Below are 12801 nucleotides of genomic sequence, written 5' to 3' on the forward strand. Positions count from 1 at the left end.
ACCCAACCGTGGGGCTATGGCTGTGATACAGGGGCTATAAACAGCTTTATTGCCCAATATTAAGGGACTGCATGTCAGATGGTGCTTGTAGTGGCAGTCAGTTCCTATTGGGAGTTCTTATGGAGGCGCTTATGTCCCCCCCCCCCCCCTCATCTTGGCGTCAGCAACTGATGCTTAGAATAGTTCACAAAGTCTGACATGTAACTGGGCTTGGGTTTCAGCTGCACAGCCTCCTGCAACACATCAATGGGAGAGTTGTGGCCTTTCTGTAGTGGCTTTCTCGCCTTCTACTCCTCTTGTCCTCCCCCAAGGACAAAACAGGCACCTTTAACACCTCACCATTCACAAGATGCATTGCCAATCCAAAGATAAATACTGTAAGGAGTTACGTCTTTGTTGAGGCAAAGCACCAAAGCACAGCAACAAATCCCACCCTTTCTAAATCCATAGCGGTATAACTGCAGGAAGTAAAGATACCAAATCCCTGGTAATAAACAAAGTATTAATAGTGAGGGATAGTTAATGCAAAAAGGGTTAAGGGCCATAAATATCAGAACAAACAATGAAAGCTTGCAACTACAGCCATATATTTGACATTTCTGTTACAGTTTAACATCAAAAAATACAATCGTAAGACAAGAAACTGTGAAAAATGTAAAAGTTAGAAAACATCCTCTTATCAGGTTTATACACATTTTACTTCAAATATGACATCTGAGGATATGTATCCTTCAACATCATGACACGTTTAACCACACACAATATACTGAAGGATGTTTTACGTTCAGTCACGTTTTTACAATGGAGTTGTTCATGCGTGTCAATAAACGAGCAGTGCACAGGACACAACGTCTATTATTTCACCGTCACAGCATCACTACACATTGTTTGACTTCACAATGAGACACACTGGAACAACACAAGCGAGTGACACACACACACCGCTGTTCCTTTTTACTGGTCTGGTGGTGAAGTCCTGATGGAATGAGTGGCACAGAAACCAGCTGAGTAAATACAGTTACAGCGGATGTCTGAAGAGTGAAGTCATGGTTAGTTGTCCCTGATTGTCTGTGGTGAATGTGTGGACCGCAGTATGACTTCCAGAGGAGAGTTTAGGCCAAGACAAACTGCCAGTTTGTGAGGAAGATTTTTAAACTTTTGATAACTGAGACGACGGATGTTGCCGGGTTGAACTTTAACGTGTTTGCGTCTCCTTTCTTACATTTGTCCCTGAATACGTAGATGCAGCCGTTACAGCTGGCCACCTTCCACAGAGAAGGCACGCAGCTCCACACCTCGGGGAAGCGCAGGCGGGTGAAGCTCTCCAGCAGCGGGTTGTAGCAGACCAGGGAGTCTCCCTCTGCCACGATGAAGATCACGTCCATGTGCACCGCAGCGTGCATGCAGCCCGCGAACGGCAGCATGTAAGGTTTGATGTGGCACTTCCGTGTGTCGGTGCCAAAGCACTGAATCAGTCGAGACGGCTTAGTGAAAAAGTCCATGTCGTTCTCCTCCCCCCCGAGCAGGTAGATGGTTCCTCCCAGGTTCACACCGGCGGCCCCGGACACCGCGGTGTCCAGCTGGCTGCTCTCTGTCCACATGTTGTCCTTCACTGTGTAGAAGATGATGGCGTTAGAGAGAGTGTCCTGCAGCGTCTTTCCCCCCAGTGAGTAGATAGTGTCCTCCGTAGAGACGGAGACCATGGTGTGGTGCAGGCGGTCTCTGGGCAGCGGGGCGCAGCGCTCCCAGTCCATGGTGTGCATGTTGCACTTCCACATGCGGCGAGGGATGGACCCCCCCACCACATACAGGTCACCTGCGTGTTTACAGGCCGCAGTGATCTGATGGCATAAACTGTTCTGGCCGCTCACGCTGATCGAATCGTCCTCGTCACAGTGAAGTGACACGGCCAGCGAGTGAGTCCGCGCCTCCTCCTTACCAATCAGGTAAATGTGGACATTCTCCCCGATTTCCTGTGGATGTACAAGAGAAAGACATCCGCCATTACAGATAAAAATAGTTCAAACAGACATAAATTAGAAACACTTGTGTACATTGTTATAAAGCTACAGACACAGTGTAGCGGCCAAAATCATATAGAACTAAAACAGATAATTAACTTAAAATAATACGGCCGCTGAGGCACTAGTTAGCGGATCTTACGCAGGGCAATGATCCAGGTCCAGACAAGATTCTCCGTTGTGCATTTTATTCCTATAACAAAATACAATGAACAGGTTTCCTATATCTCTTTCCTATATCTCTTTCCTTAAGCCTTTCCTATGGCTTTCCCTTGTGTGGCTCGAAACACCCTGGTAAAAGAAACGTTTGCCTACTAGTGCTCTGCCTCCCACCTCCATCTGTCTCCAATATATACAATTACACCAGGTGCTCTAATCACCCAGTGCCCAAAACATGCCTTCAAAATAAAAGCATAGACACTACTTTAACTTATGACACTAACTAAGAATACATATAAATAAATGATAATAATAATAAACACTATAAACAGCAAGAAAATAAATGTTACACTATTAAATAATATAAAGAGATATATATATCTCCAACACACAGGGCAAAGGGTCCAAAGGAATAAAGACCTGTATTTGCTCATATTGATTTCAATCTCTCTCGAGCCACAATATTGCCTTTTCACCACCAAGACTCCTCATTCTTTTTAATTAGAAATCCAGCCTCTCCCTATGCATTGCCCTTGGGTTAACTGTTGAATGGACCGGTATATTATGTTTACTATAACTAATTGCCTGTAACTGACGACCATAACTTTTTACAGAGTCGCTGAAGAATCTTTATTCTATTTACTTGTTATTTAAATTGTTGATAATATATATAATAATAAATAACAATAATAATACATTACATTTATAAAGCGCTTTTCCTGGTGCTCAAAGCGCTTAAATATATCTTAAAAATAACTGTTACTATTATTGTTATTTTGTACTCTTGGTGTGTTGGCCAGTGTCCCAGGGGATGACTTGAGTGTGTGCCGATGTTTGTATACTGTATAATGTGTAAAACAAAACAACATTTGAATACAAACAACAAAAAAAGGCAAGAATTGGATACAAAAAAATAAATAAAAATGTCAGCTCTAGTTGAAAGTGAGCTACCTTGAGATTTTCTTGGAGGATGCATAAAAACTCTTCTCTCTCCACCTTGTTGTTGTTTATCCATGAATCAATGGCCACTTTTGGATTCTGGGAACTAGGAACTCCATCTGAAAAAAAACACAAAGCTTAGTGAGTCACGTACATGAGGTGTTTTTTTACATTTGTCAATTTCAGATCGTCAATAGTTAAGTGGCAGACAAGAAACGTTGGGGCTCATGCTAGCGGTAATGTAACTAATACAACGCATGACTTTGAGTAAATGTGATAACACAGTTTGGGACACCAGGCCACATCGTGATAGGACAGCAAACCGGTGATACCTTTGAGGATGTCCAAGAGCAAACAGAGAGGCAGGTTGAGGAATTCTTCAGTCTGGTGCAGCTGGGCCAGGTGGATTTTGGCACAATGCTTAGCTGCGGTGTACAACTCCTGGTCACTGTGTCTGTCTGCAAGCCACATCACCTGGGCAAAAACATGTCATATGACTAAACTGATACAATTGACACAAATGTGACTAAGTAGCAGAGACGTGTTAAAACAGTGACTCACCTGCAGGCAGTTGTTGACCTCTACTGTCCGTGAGAGGAAGCGGGAGCATTCCTCAAACAGAGCAGTCAGCTGGTACATGTCGGACATCTCATAGGTGTCCTGGAGCTCCTCCACTCTCAGTTTAATCGTGCCGTGGTAGATGTAGTCGACCAGCAGCTGAAAGACAGTGGCGCTGACATCCTTCAGCTCAATGGAGCGGTTGTGGGACTCTTTGAGGTTGGAGGTGAACATGGAGCGGAAGAAACTGCTCTGTGCCGACAGCACGAGCCGGTGCAGCTGAAACTCTTTGCTGTCCACGTTGATGGTGACGTCAGCGAACAGGCTGTCCCCCACACACAGGTCCATGATGCTCTTCACCACCCGGTTGGAGTGGGAGCGGTCGGTGAAGGTGTATCCAAGGAAATAGTTCTCCTCGCCCACAGAGCCGCCCACACTGAGGCCCCCCTCCTCGCTGGACTCCATCTTTACTGCTCACCTAAACAAGTCAGCAAGCAGCAGAGCATCCATCTACAGTCAGTTGGTACTTTATAAAACATGTCAAGGTTTGCAAAAATACAAAAACCCTCCAATAACCTGTCTACATCTTTATAAAGGTGATTGTTTAAAGTTGTTGATGAAATATTTCTATAGGTGTTGATTGTAGGCGATGTTTGGGAATATCATAACAATACATTGGGCAATAACACTATTATTGACTAATATTATTTAATAACAAATTATTTTAACATAGGAAGTTCAGGTTCAGGTTATTTAAGAAAATCACATTGATTTATAAACAAGGATTTCCCTTTTGTAAATACTTTTGAACACAATTCACCTACATTATACCCACATTTGTTCATAGTTTTTAGTAGACAAATTATTGAATGGCAACACATTTTCTGCACAGAAAGCTCTTTCGATACAATACAATATATTTGGAGTAGGCTAATAGTGGTTATCCCTGTAGCTTTGGTGTTGCTTCAACTTCATGGTCTTAATGTTTACTGTGGTGTTGTTATATAGTAATGCGTTATAGTAAAAATTGTTCAGTAAAACACTATACAACAGAAGACTCCAAAATTGCCATACAGTTAAAAAAAAAACACACAAATTAACATACAAATATTACAACTTTCACTGAGTTAGGATTTAGTGCAGAACTGTTTAATTAGCAGTCGTTTCTGCTAAACGTATTTAATAAATAATTGCATATCTTCATAATATCAAACCACAGAAGCATCTTCTCAAAGGCGTGGTTATACTGTCGTTAAATAATGTGATGAGTGATGTTTATTTAGGTTAATGTCTGCGGTAATGCGCAGTGTGGGTGTAACGGTAGTAGGAAGCTAACGCTAGCTAACCCTGTGTTGTGTTTACGGTCAGGATTAGCTTGCTACACAGGCGAGTCACAATTTAACCGTGATATCATGGAGGTATAGTTATAACTAGCACTGCAAATTCGAAAACAATTATTAAAAATTATTTTTATGAAAGACTAGTAAACAATCGCATTTACCTTTATTTGAGTACTTTATTATCCAGGAACAACTGAACTCTTCACCGGAAGTAAATACACTTTTCCATCTGTCAGAAAAGAGCAGTCAACTGGTGCTGCTGCTGCCACGTGGAGGAGATGCGCTACTACAACACACTGGAAATACAGTAGTTCCTGATGTCAATAATGCTGGGCATAACCTCAGCTCACATAAACTTTGATTTTACAAAGTAAATCAAATGAAGTGAATGAGCTATGAAGTTGGACCGCTGAGGACTTCAGTAGTTTACATAGTCAAGACATGATAAAGTGAATGCCTTTGTTACAGTATAAAGTGCATACCATAATCTTCACCAATCTGCCTTACATGAGACCAACTCTATTGTGGCATTTGTCTATATGTGGTATTACCTTAGTTTCTGATTATTTTAATATTTAATATATATAGATGTATCTATGCTGAGAAGTACCCTTAACTGAAACTGAATTTGTGAAGGATTGTTTTTGGTTATTACTTTTGTTTGCATTGTTCAATATTCTGGGGAAAAGCATGTATTAATGAATGACTTGTTTGTTCTTGGGTATAAAGGGTAAATTGCCTCTGTGAACTTTAAGTCATTGTAGCTCAGAGTTCGGCATGTGGATAATAAAGAGATTGTAAAAAGTATCTCTGCTCTGCATCACAGCCATCTGGCTTTTGCTACTATTTTCCAAAGTGGAAAAACGAGTGGTATTCAAGTTGATCTGTTTCTGCCCTGACTCACACAAGTGTCTGAGGGAGCGCAAAGAAGGATGCAGCGTTTAATCTGACTGCAACAATCTAAAGAAGAATATGAAAAAACATCTTGAATTCTGCCTTCAGGTCATTGTATGGCTTTCATTGGAGCAAGGGCTGCAAGGTAAGTGAAAACTGAAAATGTACTGACAGGAAAGTGACTTTAGGTTATATAATGATGAAGCATGCAGAAATCAATATGCATTTCATAGCATTACAAGGTGTCAATGCACAGATAGTTTTCCTGCATCTCCATTGTGTTACAGTTAAACTGCAGTATTTTCTACGTTAGATGTGGCTGCAGGCAGAAGTCCAACACCTCCAAAAACCGGCTCATCTGTCTTTGATGCAAACCTGATGTTTGAGGTACTTTTTTCATTTCAGACTTGTGTTCATGCATTTAAATCACATACCGGGCCATATTTAACTTGCAGAGATTTTTCTAACCTGTGTGCAGTTTTTGCTGGGTGGGGTGGAGATCGACCATGACAACAACATTGTTCTGCTGGACAAGGAGATGGCATCCATGAGGACGGGGCGGGCTTTCCTGTCTCAGATTAATGACAACATTCCCAGAAGTCCGAGCACCATGGAGCAGATGGCGACAGCTCATAAGAGTCAGAATCGGCCGCTGACTCCAGATCAGTTTAACGGTCTTGTTTTGAGCATGGTGTACTCTGCCCAACAGGCCTGGCATCAGGATGGAGAAGAGCATCAGGAGGCCTGGAGTGAAGTGCTCCTCCAGCTGGCAAATGTTACGGTCCATGAACTACGTGGAAGTTATCTTTTCAGTTATGCATGATACAAAAACTGCCTATCTGCATAAGATAAAGGTGTCAGCAATACATCTCTTGTCCTACATCTTCCTTTAATGTGTATTCAAAGATTTGTAAATAAAAACCTCAATCATGTATAATGTTGTAATTTTTATTGAAGTATAAAAAAACGTTACACTATAAAAGAACATGTTTGCATTTGAGCAATCCCTGAATTTGAGACATAAAGAACACTGAAATACAAAGGAATGTATAGACATGGACAGTTCTACTATCGCATGAATAACATAACATGTTTAAAGATAAAAGCTCTTGCCTCTTTTGTTTTCCATCAGACAACCAGTGATGTATTTTATAATCAAGATGAACAGTACGGTGACAACATGCCTGAAAATAGAAAATGGAAATAAATATCGTTTCCCTTTTAAATGTAATCAAAGTGTACAATGCTGGTCAATTACAGTCCAATAGGTTGAAAGCATTCTTAGTTTAATCTCAGAAGACACATATGGTGCTCGGAGGTCCACCAATAGGCTGTGGCCCAATGGTTGAGAAAGGCTTCAGTAGATGGATCAGATACACTATTGTATAGTTTATTTCTTCCTCATCTCGGCTAGCTTTTCTTTAATACTCTTAGTCTTGGTCTTGGTTTCCGTTTCTTCCAGAGAAGCCAGTTTCTTCTTGAGCTTTGCATCCAGAGCCGGTCCTCTCCTCTCCCTGCTGGGGTGCTGCCGATTCCTCCGCTGGCTTCCTGAACTTTCCGCTGAGGCAGAAGTTTCCTCCTGCGCTGTGGACTCATCGCTCATCAACAACCTGTTTCTATTCCAGACCAGCACCGACACACCTGCAGTGAACATTAAGTGTCTTTAGTAAATGTCAATGATCAATCAATCAATGTTTATTTATATAGCCCAATATCACAAATGTAATATTTGTCTCAGTGGTCTTCACAGCTTTAGTGACACACTTTAACTCCTCTCACACAACTGGTATGATCAGACATGAAATCCCTTAAATGGATAACTCACCCATTCCAGATCCAATCACATCACCCATTGGACTGAATTTATTTACCTGTAAATACATAATTATTGGTGTTAAAGACCACAGCTTTCTTGTCTCCATTTCCCCCCCGCCCAGTGTTTTTAAAGTCATACTCACAGATTTGATACCTGAGACGGCGGGATCTTGCAGCTGACACACAAGCTCTGCTGTGTTGGAGTCAAAGATGTCGATGGTCCTCTGGTCTCCGGGGCAAACCCGGTTGTCGGGGTAACGGCCTGCCATGATGAGGTCATAGACAGGGTGCCATGTGGCCTTGAGAGAAATAATAGATTAGAATAGATAGTAACGCCAGGTTGCAGAGCTTGAATAGATCCACGAGAGCAGCTACACTGTACCTATGTCTAGATTGTGAAATATTGTGTTTTTAATTTGTGCTTTATCGCAGCTTCTGTACCTGTTTACATTCTTTTTACCTCACTGTAATCTCTTAACGAATAAAAGCCTGATACAAGCATAATAAAAGCCCTTTTAAGGACAGTGTTGCACTCTAGCATTTGATATAGAACAATATAGGACACTTTCATTGGATAACTGTTTTCAGTTTGTCTATGTATACTGTATCGGTCCATATCAGATAAGCCATTAATAAATACACAACAGTATTGTATCATCTCAAACTGTACTGTACCACACTGAGAAAGTTCCTTCTTGAATAAACCTCCCATGGGTCTCCTTATGTACTACCTTTGCCTTTATTTTCTACAAATGTTTTGATATCCGTGTTTGTTTGTGTATATGCGCTGATCCTTTGTGCAACCAAACTAGGATAACTAGTGGTTGTCTCAGGATAAGTTAGCAAAGGAAACATACACATCTAGAGAAGAATTAAACCTTGATGGGCGTGAGATGCTGAAACTGTCTGTGTGGATGTTGGATGATATGTTGAGGCTTCGACCAATCAGGAGAGGAGTAGATCCGGATCTGGTCGTACTGATCTGTGGTGAGCAACTTGGAGCAGTCCAGAGGGTTGAAATAGGCTGTAATAACAGATTTACAAAATAACAAAGATTTTCTTTACAACTGCTCAAATCATGGATGTAATGACTTTAAGGTATTGTCTACATTTTCATCAAATAAATTAAGAAATCTGAACTAAATGTCCAAAGACAAAACAACAAAACAACTTGCATCTATCACCAACAGTGATTCTTGCATCTACTACTTCACAACTACATGTATTATTTTAATTAATAATAAAACGTGGATGTTATGGTATGATGATGGTAGTAGAGTTTTCTGAGTGAGGGTTTCACCTGAGTTGACAGCTTTATCATGCGGCATCTCGTGGAGAAAGCTCTTCTTGTCTTTGATGTTCCTCAGGTCCCAAAGTTTCACCGTGTGGTCGACTGATGCGGTCGCCAACAACCAATCACAGCGGGAGTTGAACTCTGCATGGGTAACTTTGGCTTTGTGCAACTTCTCACTGAAAATCTGCAACATCAAAATAGAACAAAAAGGCATTCAAAAATAAAATCTGAATTCATCACAAAAACGTTTTGGAACTGTTAGTTGTGAGAAATACTGATTCTCGTTAGTGGCCAGAAATCAACTCATGTCTTTTGTCGCCTCATAAAGTAGAATGACTTAAGTTAAACTTTCGGGGGAATGGAGACATACCTTTTGGCCGTCCAAACCCAGGAGTACGAGATGTCCCACATTGTCCCCTGTCACAAGCATCTGTCGACTTACAGACACATCCACGCAGCAGTACCAGTGACTGTAAGAAACAAAACAAAGTGAGTTTTATTTGTATTCAACAGAATGAGAGTCAATGAAATATTTGAAAGTTTACTTATCATTGCTGTAAAGTGAAAACTATTTCTTTACTAGCTGATTTTTAAGTGCTCACATTAAACTAAAGGTTGCCTCTATATAGTATACCAACCAAAAAGATATGTTGATTTGTCTAAGAAATGCAGCGTTAGAAATCTTAAAACAAGGCTTTTTTTATTTAATGAAAAACTGAAAAGTTGGGGATACATTGTAGAGCTTTATACTTCAGCATAGCAACATAACAATGAGAAGATCACATGATCCCTCTTGATCTTTCTGAGTGTCAGTCTTCTTCTCAGTTTCCTCACCAAACATGGTGGTGATCGTGGCCACAGTCTTGAGTTCGGGACAGAACGGTGGGTGGGCGGCCCTCAAAGCTCAGCATGTTCAGTGTGCCCTCACCAGAAGCCACAATAAGTTTGGAGGGGTCTGACGGGCAAAATATCATCCCTCCAATAAAGTCTCCTGCTCCGTTCTGTGCACAGAAACAGAAACGCAGGACAGTTATCAGTAAAACTCTTATAATTACTGAAATTATTTTCAAATGAGGGAGTTTTCCTGCTTTTTATTTATTTATCTAATAATAAACCGAAGGCCTTTGGTTTATGGATTGACAAAACAAGACATTTAAAACATTATTTTGGACTTTGAAAAACTTTGGATGGATGCTTTATTGACCAAAGAAAAGTTGTCAGATTTATAGATACTGAAAATAATGGTTGGTTGCAGTTGTAGTGATCGACACCACACAAATGTTTAGCAATAAACCAAGAGAGCCTGATAAGAAGACTGATGCTCAGGCCTGCAATCTACTTTTTGTATTGCAGCTTAAGGACAACTCTTACTTTCGTATGTCTGTGCTGGCAAACACTGATAGAATCGTCCCATTCAAATCTCGAAGAGCTGTCCTACCCCGCATAGACGAGGTGAACAGCTGACTGGGATTTAACCGGTTAAACCTCATGTCAGTAACTGAGTCTCCAATCCCCATCTAAGCAAAGAACCAATACAAGTGTGTCTTCATGTTAATCTAATTTGCACAGTTTGTAAATTAATAATCGCTTCAAAATGTAATTGTGGAATAAGTTGCTGCATATTTCAAAAGCAGAAAAGGAAGAAACAAAGGAAGATGGAGCATGAAGACACTCACCCCTTGGAGAAAGGTTTTCTTCCCAGGCGCCTCAAAGTCCCACAGATATATGTCTCCACCTTTGGAGCCCACAGCCAGAGTGGTGAGGTGAGTGGGATGCCACTCCAGACAGGTGATCCTGCGGTCGAAGGGGCTGGTGGCCCCGTGGAACTGATATGAAGACAGCGAGCGGACAAAAGGTTCCTGAAGACACTGCAACAAACAACAACGTTTAATGATCAACTGTTCCTGCGAGCTAATCTGCCCATAGATATCTACATGGCAGAAATGATGCATACATACCAAGCACTAGTATACACATAATGATAATGCATGTTGAGGACGTTTACTACAGTCACATCCACCCAAGATAAACACATCATGCAAACAATATCTTGATCTTTTTTGTATTGTAAATCCTGCACACGATACCTCTTTTTAAATCAGCATAGCTCTCCTCTTTGAACATAGTATTTTCATGTTTTACTGTACTCGGTTTCCCACATAATTATATTTTGTGTAAATATTGTCTTTATTTTTTACAATTTGTTTTATTTTTTATAATAGTAATATTTTTTCATTATATTTGTTTCTACGTATTCTTCTTTCTGTGTTTCTGTATGCACCACACTTATACCAAAGCAAATTCCTGGTATGTGTAAACCTACTTGGCAATAAAACCGACTCTGATTCTGATACAGTTATGGCATTACGTTGCTAGGTTATTTTTCTCAATCTGCACAGCCGTAGAAGTCTCACCTGTTTCATCTGTGAGTGAAGATTTTGTCCCAGAGTGCTCTTGTAAAGGTAGTGCAGGATGCTCCCATACCCTGCTCTCTTCTGGACTCCTGTAGACTTGAGAGGAGGCACTGCAAAAAAAAAACGATATTTCATGACAGGAACATGATTGTATGTGCAACATACTGAGTCTGCACCATTAGAGTTGCACACCTTGTTTGGATGTTTCTCCATCTTTTCTTTCTCGTAGTTTTTTGGAGAGAGCTGGACCAGAGTTCTCCCCGGCTTTTTTCTTCACTCTTCCCTTTGATTCAGATTCATCTGCTGACTTCGCCTGTCTTGTTTTCATGTTTCCCTCCTAAAGAAAACACGCCTGTTCAACACGAGACAGCAGAGAGGAACTGACCCGACATTTACTCATCTAGTTGCCACAATAAAGACTTAGACAGACTGCTTACCTGTGAGATTCAGTGTTTAATGTTGCAGTGCAGGAACTCCGGTGTTTGCATAATATCGCAGCACGTGAACTTTAATGGCTGCCCCTCTGTTTTGTAACTGTGTGTGTGTTACAGCTGGTGGACGCAAGGGGTCGTTGTTTTAACTACCAGCAACACCTATTGGACGCCATGTTTGGTGTTCAGGTAGGACTACAACACCTACAAAAGATCAGCTTTCAGATTCTATGCAGTCTCTTTCAGAAGAGGAGTGCTTTCATGACAAACATATTATTATTTTGGTCAGAGTGAAACATATCATTAATTACTTTGTGTATAGTACGGTAAGTTAGGCTACATAATTAAAATGGAGTGTGAAAAAAAGCGTTATTCTTTATTCTGTGTTCTACTCATAGGTACTACTACTACTATACAAAATAATATATATATATTTATTATAATATATATATTAAAAAACAACCAACCAGCCGCAAACTATATAAAAAAAGTATATTTATTCTTTAGTTGCAATATTGCCTAAATCTTAAGGCCTCTACAATATTCTATAAAATGAATGAATTGTTTTATAATAAAAACAATATTAATCAAAATAATTAAAACAATAATAATGATACTACACGTAAAACAAATGATGTATTATTTATTACTCTCATAATTAAAAAAAAAAAAAAATACTTTCATTGTATATTTCTGGTTAAACATATACTTTTTTTTTTAGATGTACACTTTTTCTGCATTGTTTATTCTTTGAAAATACTTATATTGATTATGAAATGTTCATTTTGAACCTTCTGATAAGATGGAAAGTTCTATGCAAAAGGACTGAAAAGAAACCCCATACAACAACTCCAAATAGAAAGCAAAGCACTATATTGAACCATTACATGGGCTGCAGAATATGAAAATATAATATCAATCTGTAAAGGATATTTT

The 12801-nt window shown here is 40.1% G+C and overlaps 3 protein-coding genes across 4 annotated transcripts; 1 reads left to right on the plus strand and 2 right to left on the minus strand.

Moving 5' to 3' along the window:
• Positions 1–563: 563 nt before the first annotated feature.
• On the minus strand, positions 564–5258 carry kbtbd4 (kelch repeat and BTB (POZ) domain containing 4). Its single transcript, XM_034204892.1, has 5 exons — positions 5179–5258; positions 3681–4155; positions 3452–3593; positions 3132–3238; positions 564–1973 (listed from the first exon to the last, which is right to left on the minus strand). Exons 2-5 carry the CDS (start codon positions 4140–4142, stop codon positions 1113–1115), a joined length of 1572 nt encoding a protein of 523 aa, XP_034060783.1. The 5' UTR covers positions 4143–4155; positions 5179–5258; the 3' UTR covers positions 564–1112.
• A 682-nt stretch (positions 5259–5940) lies between these two features.
• Positions 5941–6759, plus strand: LOC117538859 (protein FAM180A). The gene is made up of 3 exons (XM_034204791.1): positions 5941–6056; positions 6225–6298; positions 6390–6759. Exons 1-3 carry the CDS (start codon positions 5990–5992, stop codon positions 6732–6734), a joined length of 486 nt encoding a protein of 161 aa, XP_034060682.1. The 5' UTR covers positions 5941–5989; the 3' UTR covers positions 6735–6759.
• Positions 6760–6841: 82 nt separating this feature from the next.
• ddb2 (damage-specific DNA binding protein 2) lies at positions 6842–11995 on the minus strand. 2 transcript variants are annotated; one of them, XM_034204877.1, is made up of 11 exons: positions 11872–11995; positions 11627–11771; positions 11435–11544; positions 10697–10888; positions 9855–10021; positions 9391–9490; positions 9027–9204; positions 8605–8750; positions 7870–8025; positions 7737–7782; positions 6842–7552 (listed from the first exon to the last, which is right to left on the minus strand). In XM_034204877.1, the coding sequence occupies exons 2-11, from the start codon at positions 11760–11762 to the stop codon at positions 7302–7304; spliced, it is 1482 nt and encodes a 493-aa protein (XP_034060768.1). In that variant the 5' UTR covers positions 11763–11771; positions 11872–11995; the 3' UTR covers positions 6842–7301. The 2 variants fall into 2 exon arrangements, with proteins under 2 accessions (XP_034060768.1, XP_034060769.1); XM_034204878.1 differs by lacking the exon at positions 9855–10021 and adding an exon at positions 10392–10537 and having other exon boundaries at positions 7267–7552.
• Between the last annotated feature and the right edge of the window lie 806 nt (positions 11996–12801).

This window comes from Gymnodraco acuticeps, unplaced genomic scaffold (genome assembly GCF_902827175.1).
Source record: "Gymnodraco acuticeps unplaced genomic scaffold, fGymAcu1.1, whole genome shotgun sequence".
In the NCBI taxonomy this organism is placed as follows: Eukaryota; Metazoa; Chordata; class Actinopteri; order Perciformes; family Bathydraconidae; genus Gymnodraco; species Gymnodraco acuticeps.

Bases quoted from the DNA above. Each gene is read 5' to 3' on its own strand.
- kbtbd4 (XM_034204892.1), bottom strand. From the start codon at position 4,142: ATGGAGTCCAGCGAGGAGGGGGGCCTCAGTGTGGGCGGCTCTGTGGGC. The intron at 3,594-3,680 runs GTGAGTCACTGT...GTTTTTGCCCAG, and splicing joins AGGTCAACAACTGCCTGCAG to GTGATGTGGCTTGCAGACAG. The intron at 1,974-3,131 runs GTAGCTCACTTT...GTACATCCACAG, and splicing joins TCCTCCAAGAAAATCTCAAG to GAAATCGGGGAGAATGTCCA.
- LOC117538859 (XM_034204791.1), top strand. From the start codon at position 5,990: ATGAAAAAACATCTTGAATTCTGCCTTCAGGTCATTGTATGGCTTTCA. The intron at 6,057-6,224 runs GTAAGTGAAAAC...TTTCTACGTTAG, and splicing joins ATTGGAGCAAGGGCTGCAAG to ATGTGGCTGCAGGCAGAAGT. The intron at 6,299-6,389 runs GTACTTTTTTCA...ACCTGTGTGCAG, and splicing joins ATGCAAACCTGATGTTTGAG to TTTTTGCTGGGTGGGGTGGA.
- ddb2 (XM_034204877.1), bottom strand. From the start codon at position 11,762: ATGAAAACAAGACAGGCGAAGTCAGCAGATGAATCTGAATCAAAGGGA. The intron at 9,491-9,854 runs GTGAGGAAACTG...TGTTTCTTACAG, and splicing joins CACGATCACCACCATGTTTG to TCACTGGTACTGCTGCGTGG. The intron at 8,026-8,604 runs GTTTAATTCTTC...ATTTCTCTCAAG, and splicing joins AGCATCTCACGCCCATCAAG to GCCACATGGCACCCTGTCTA.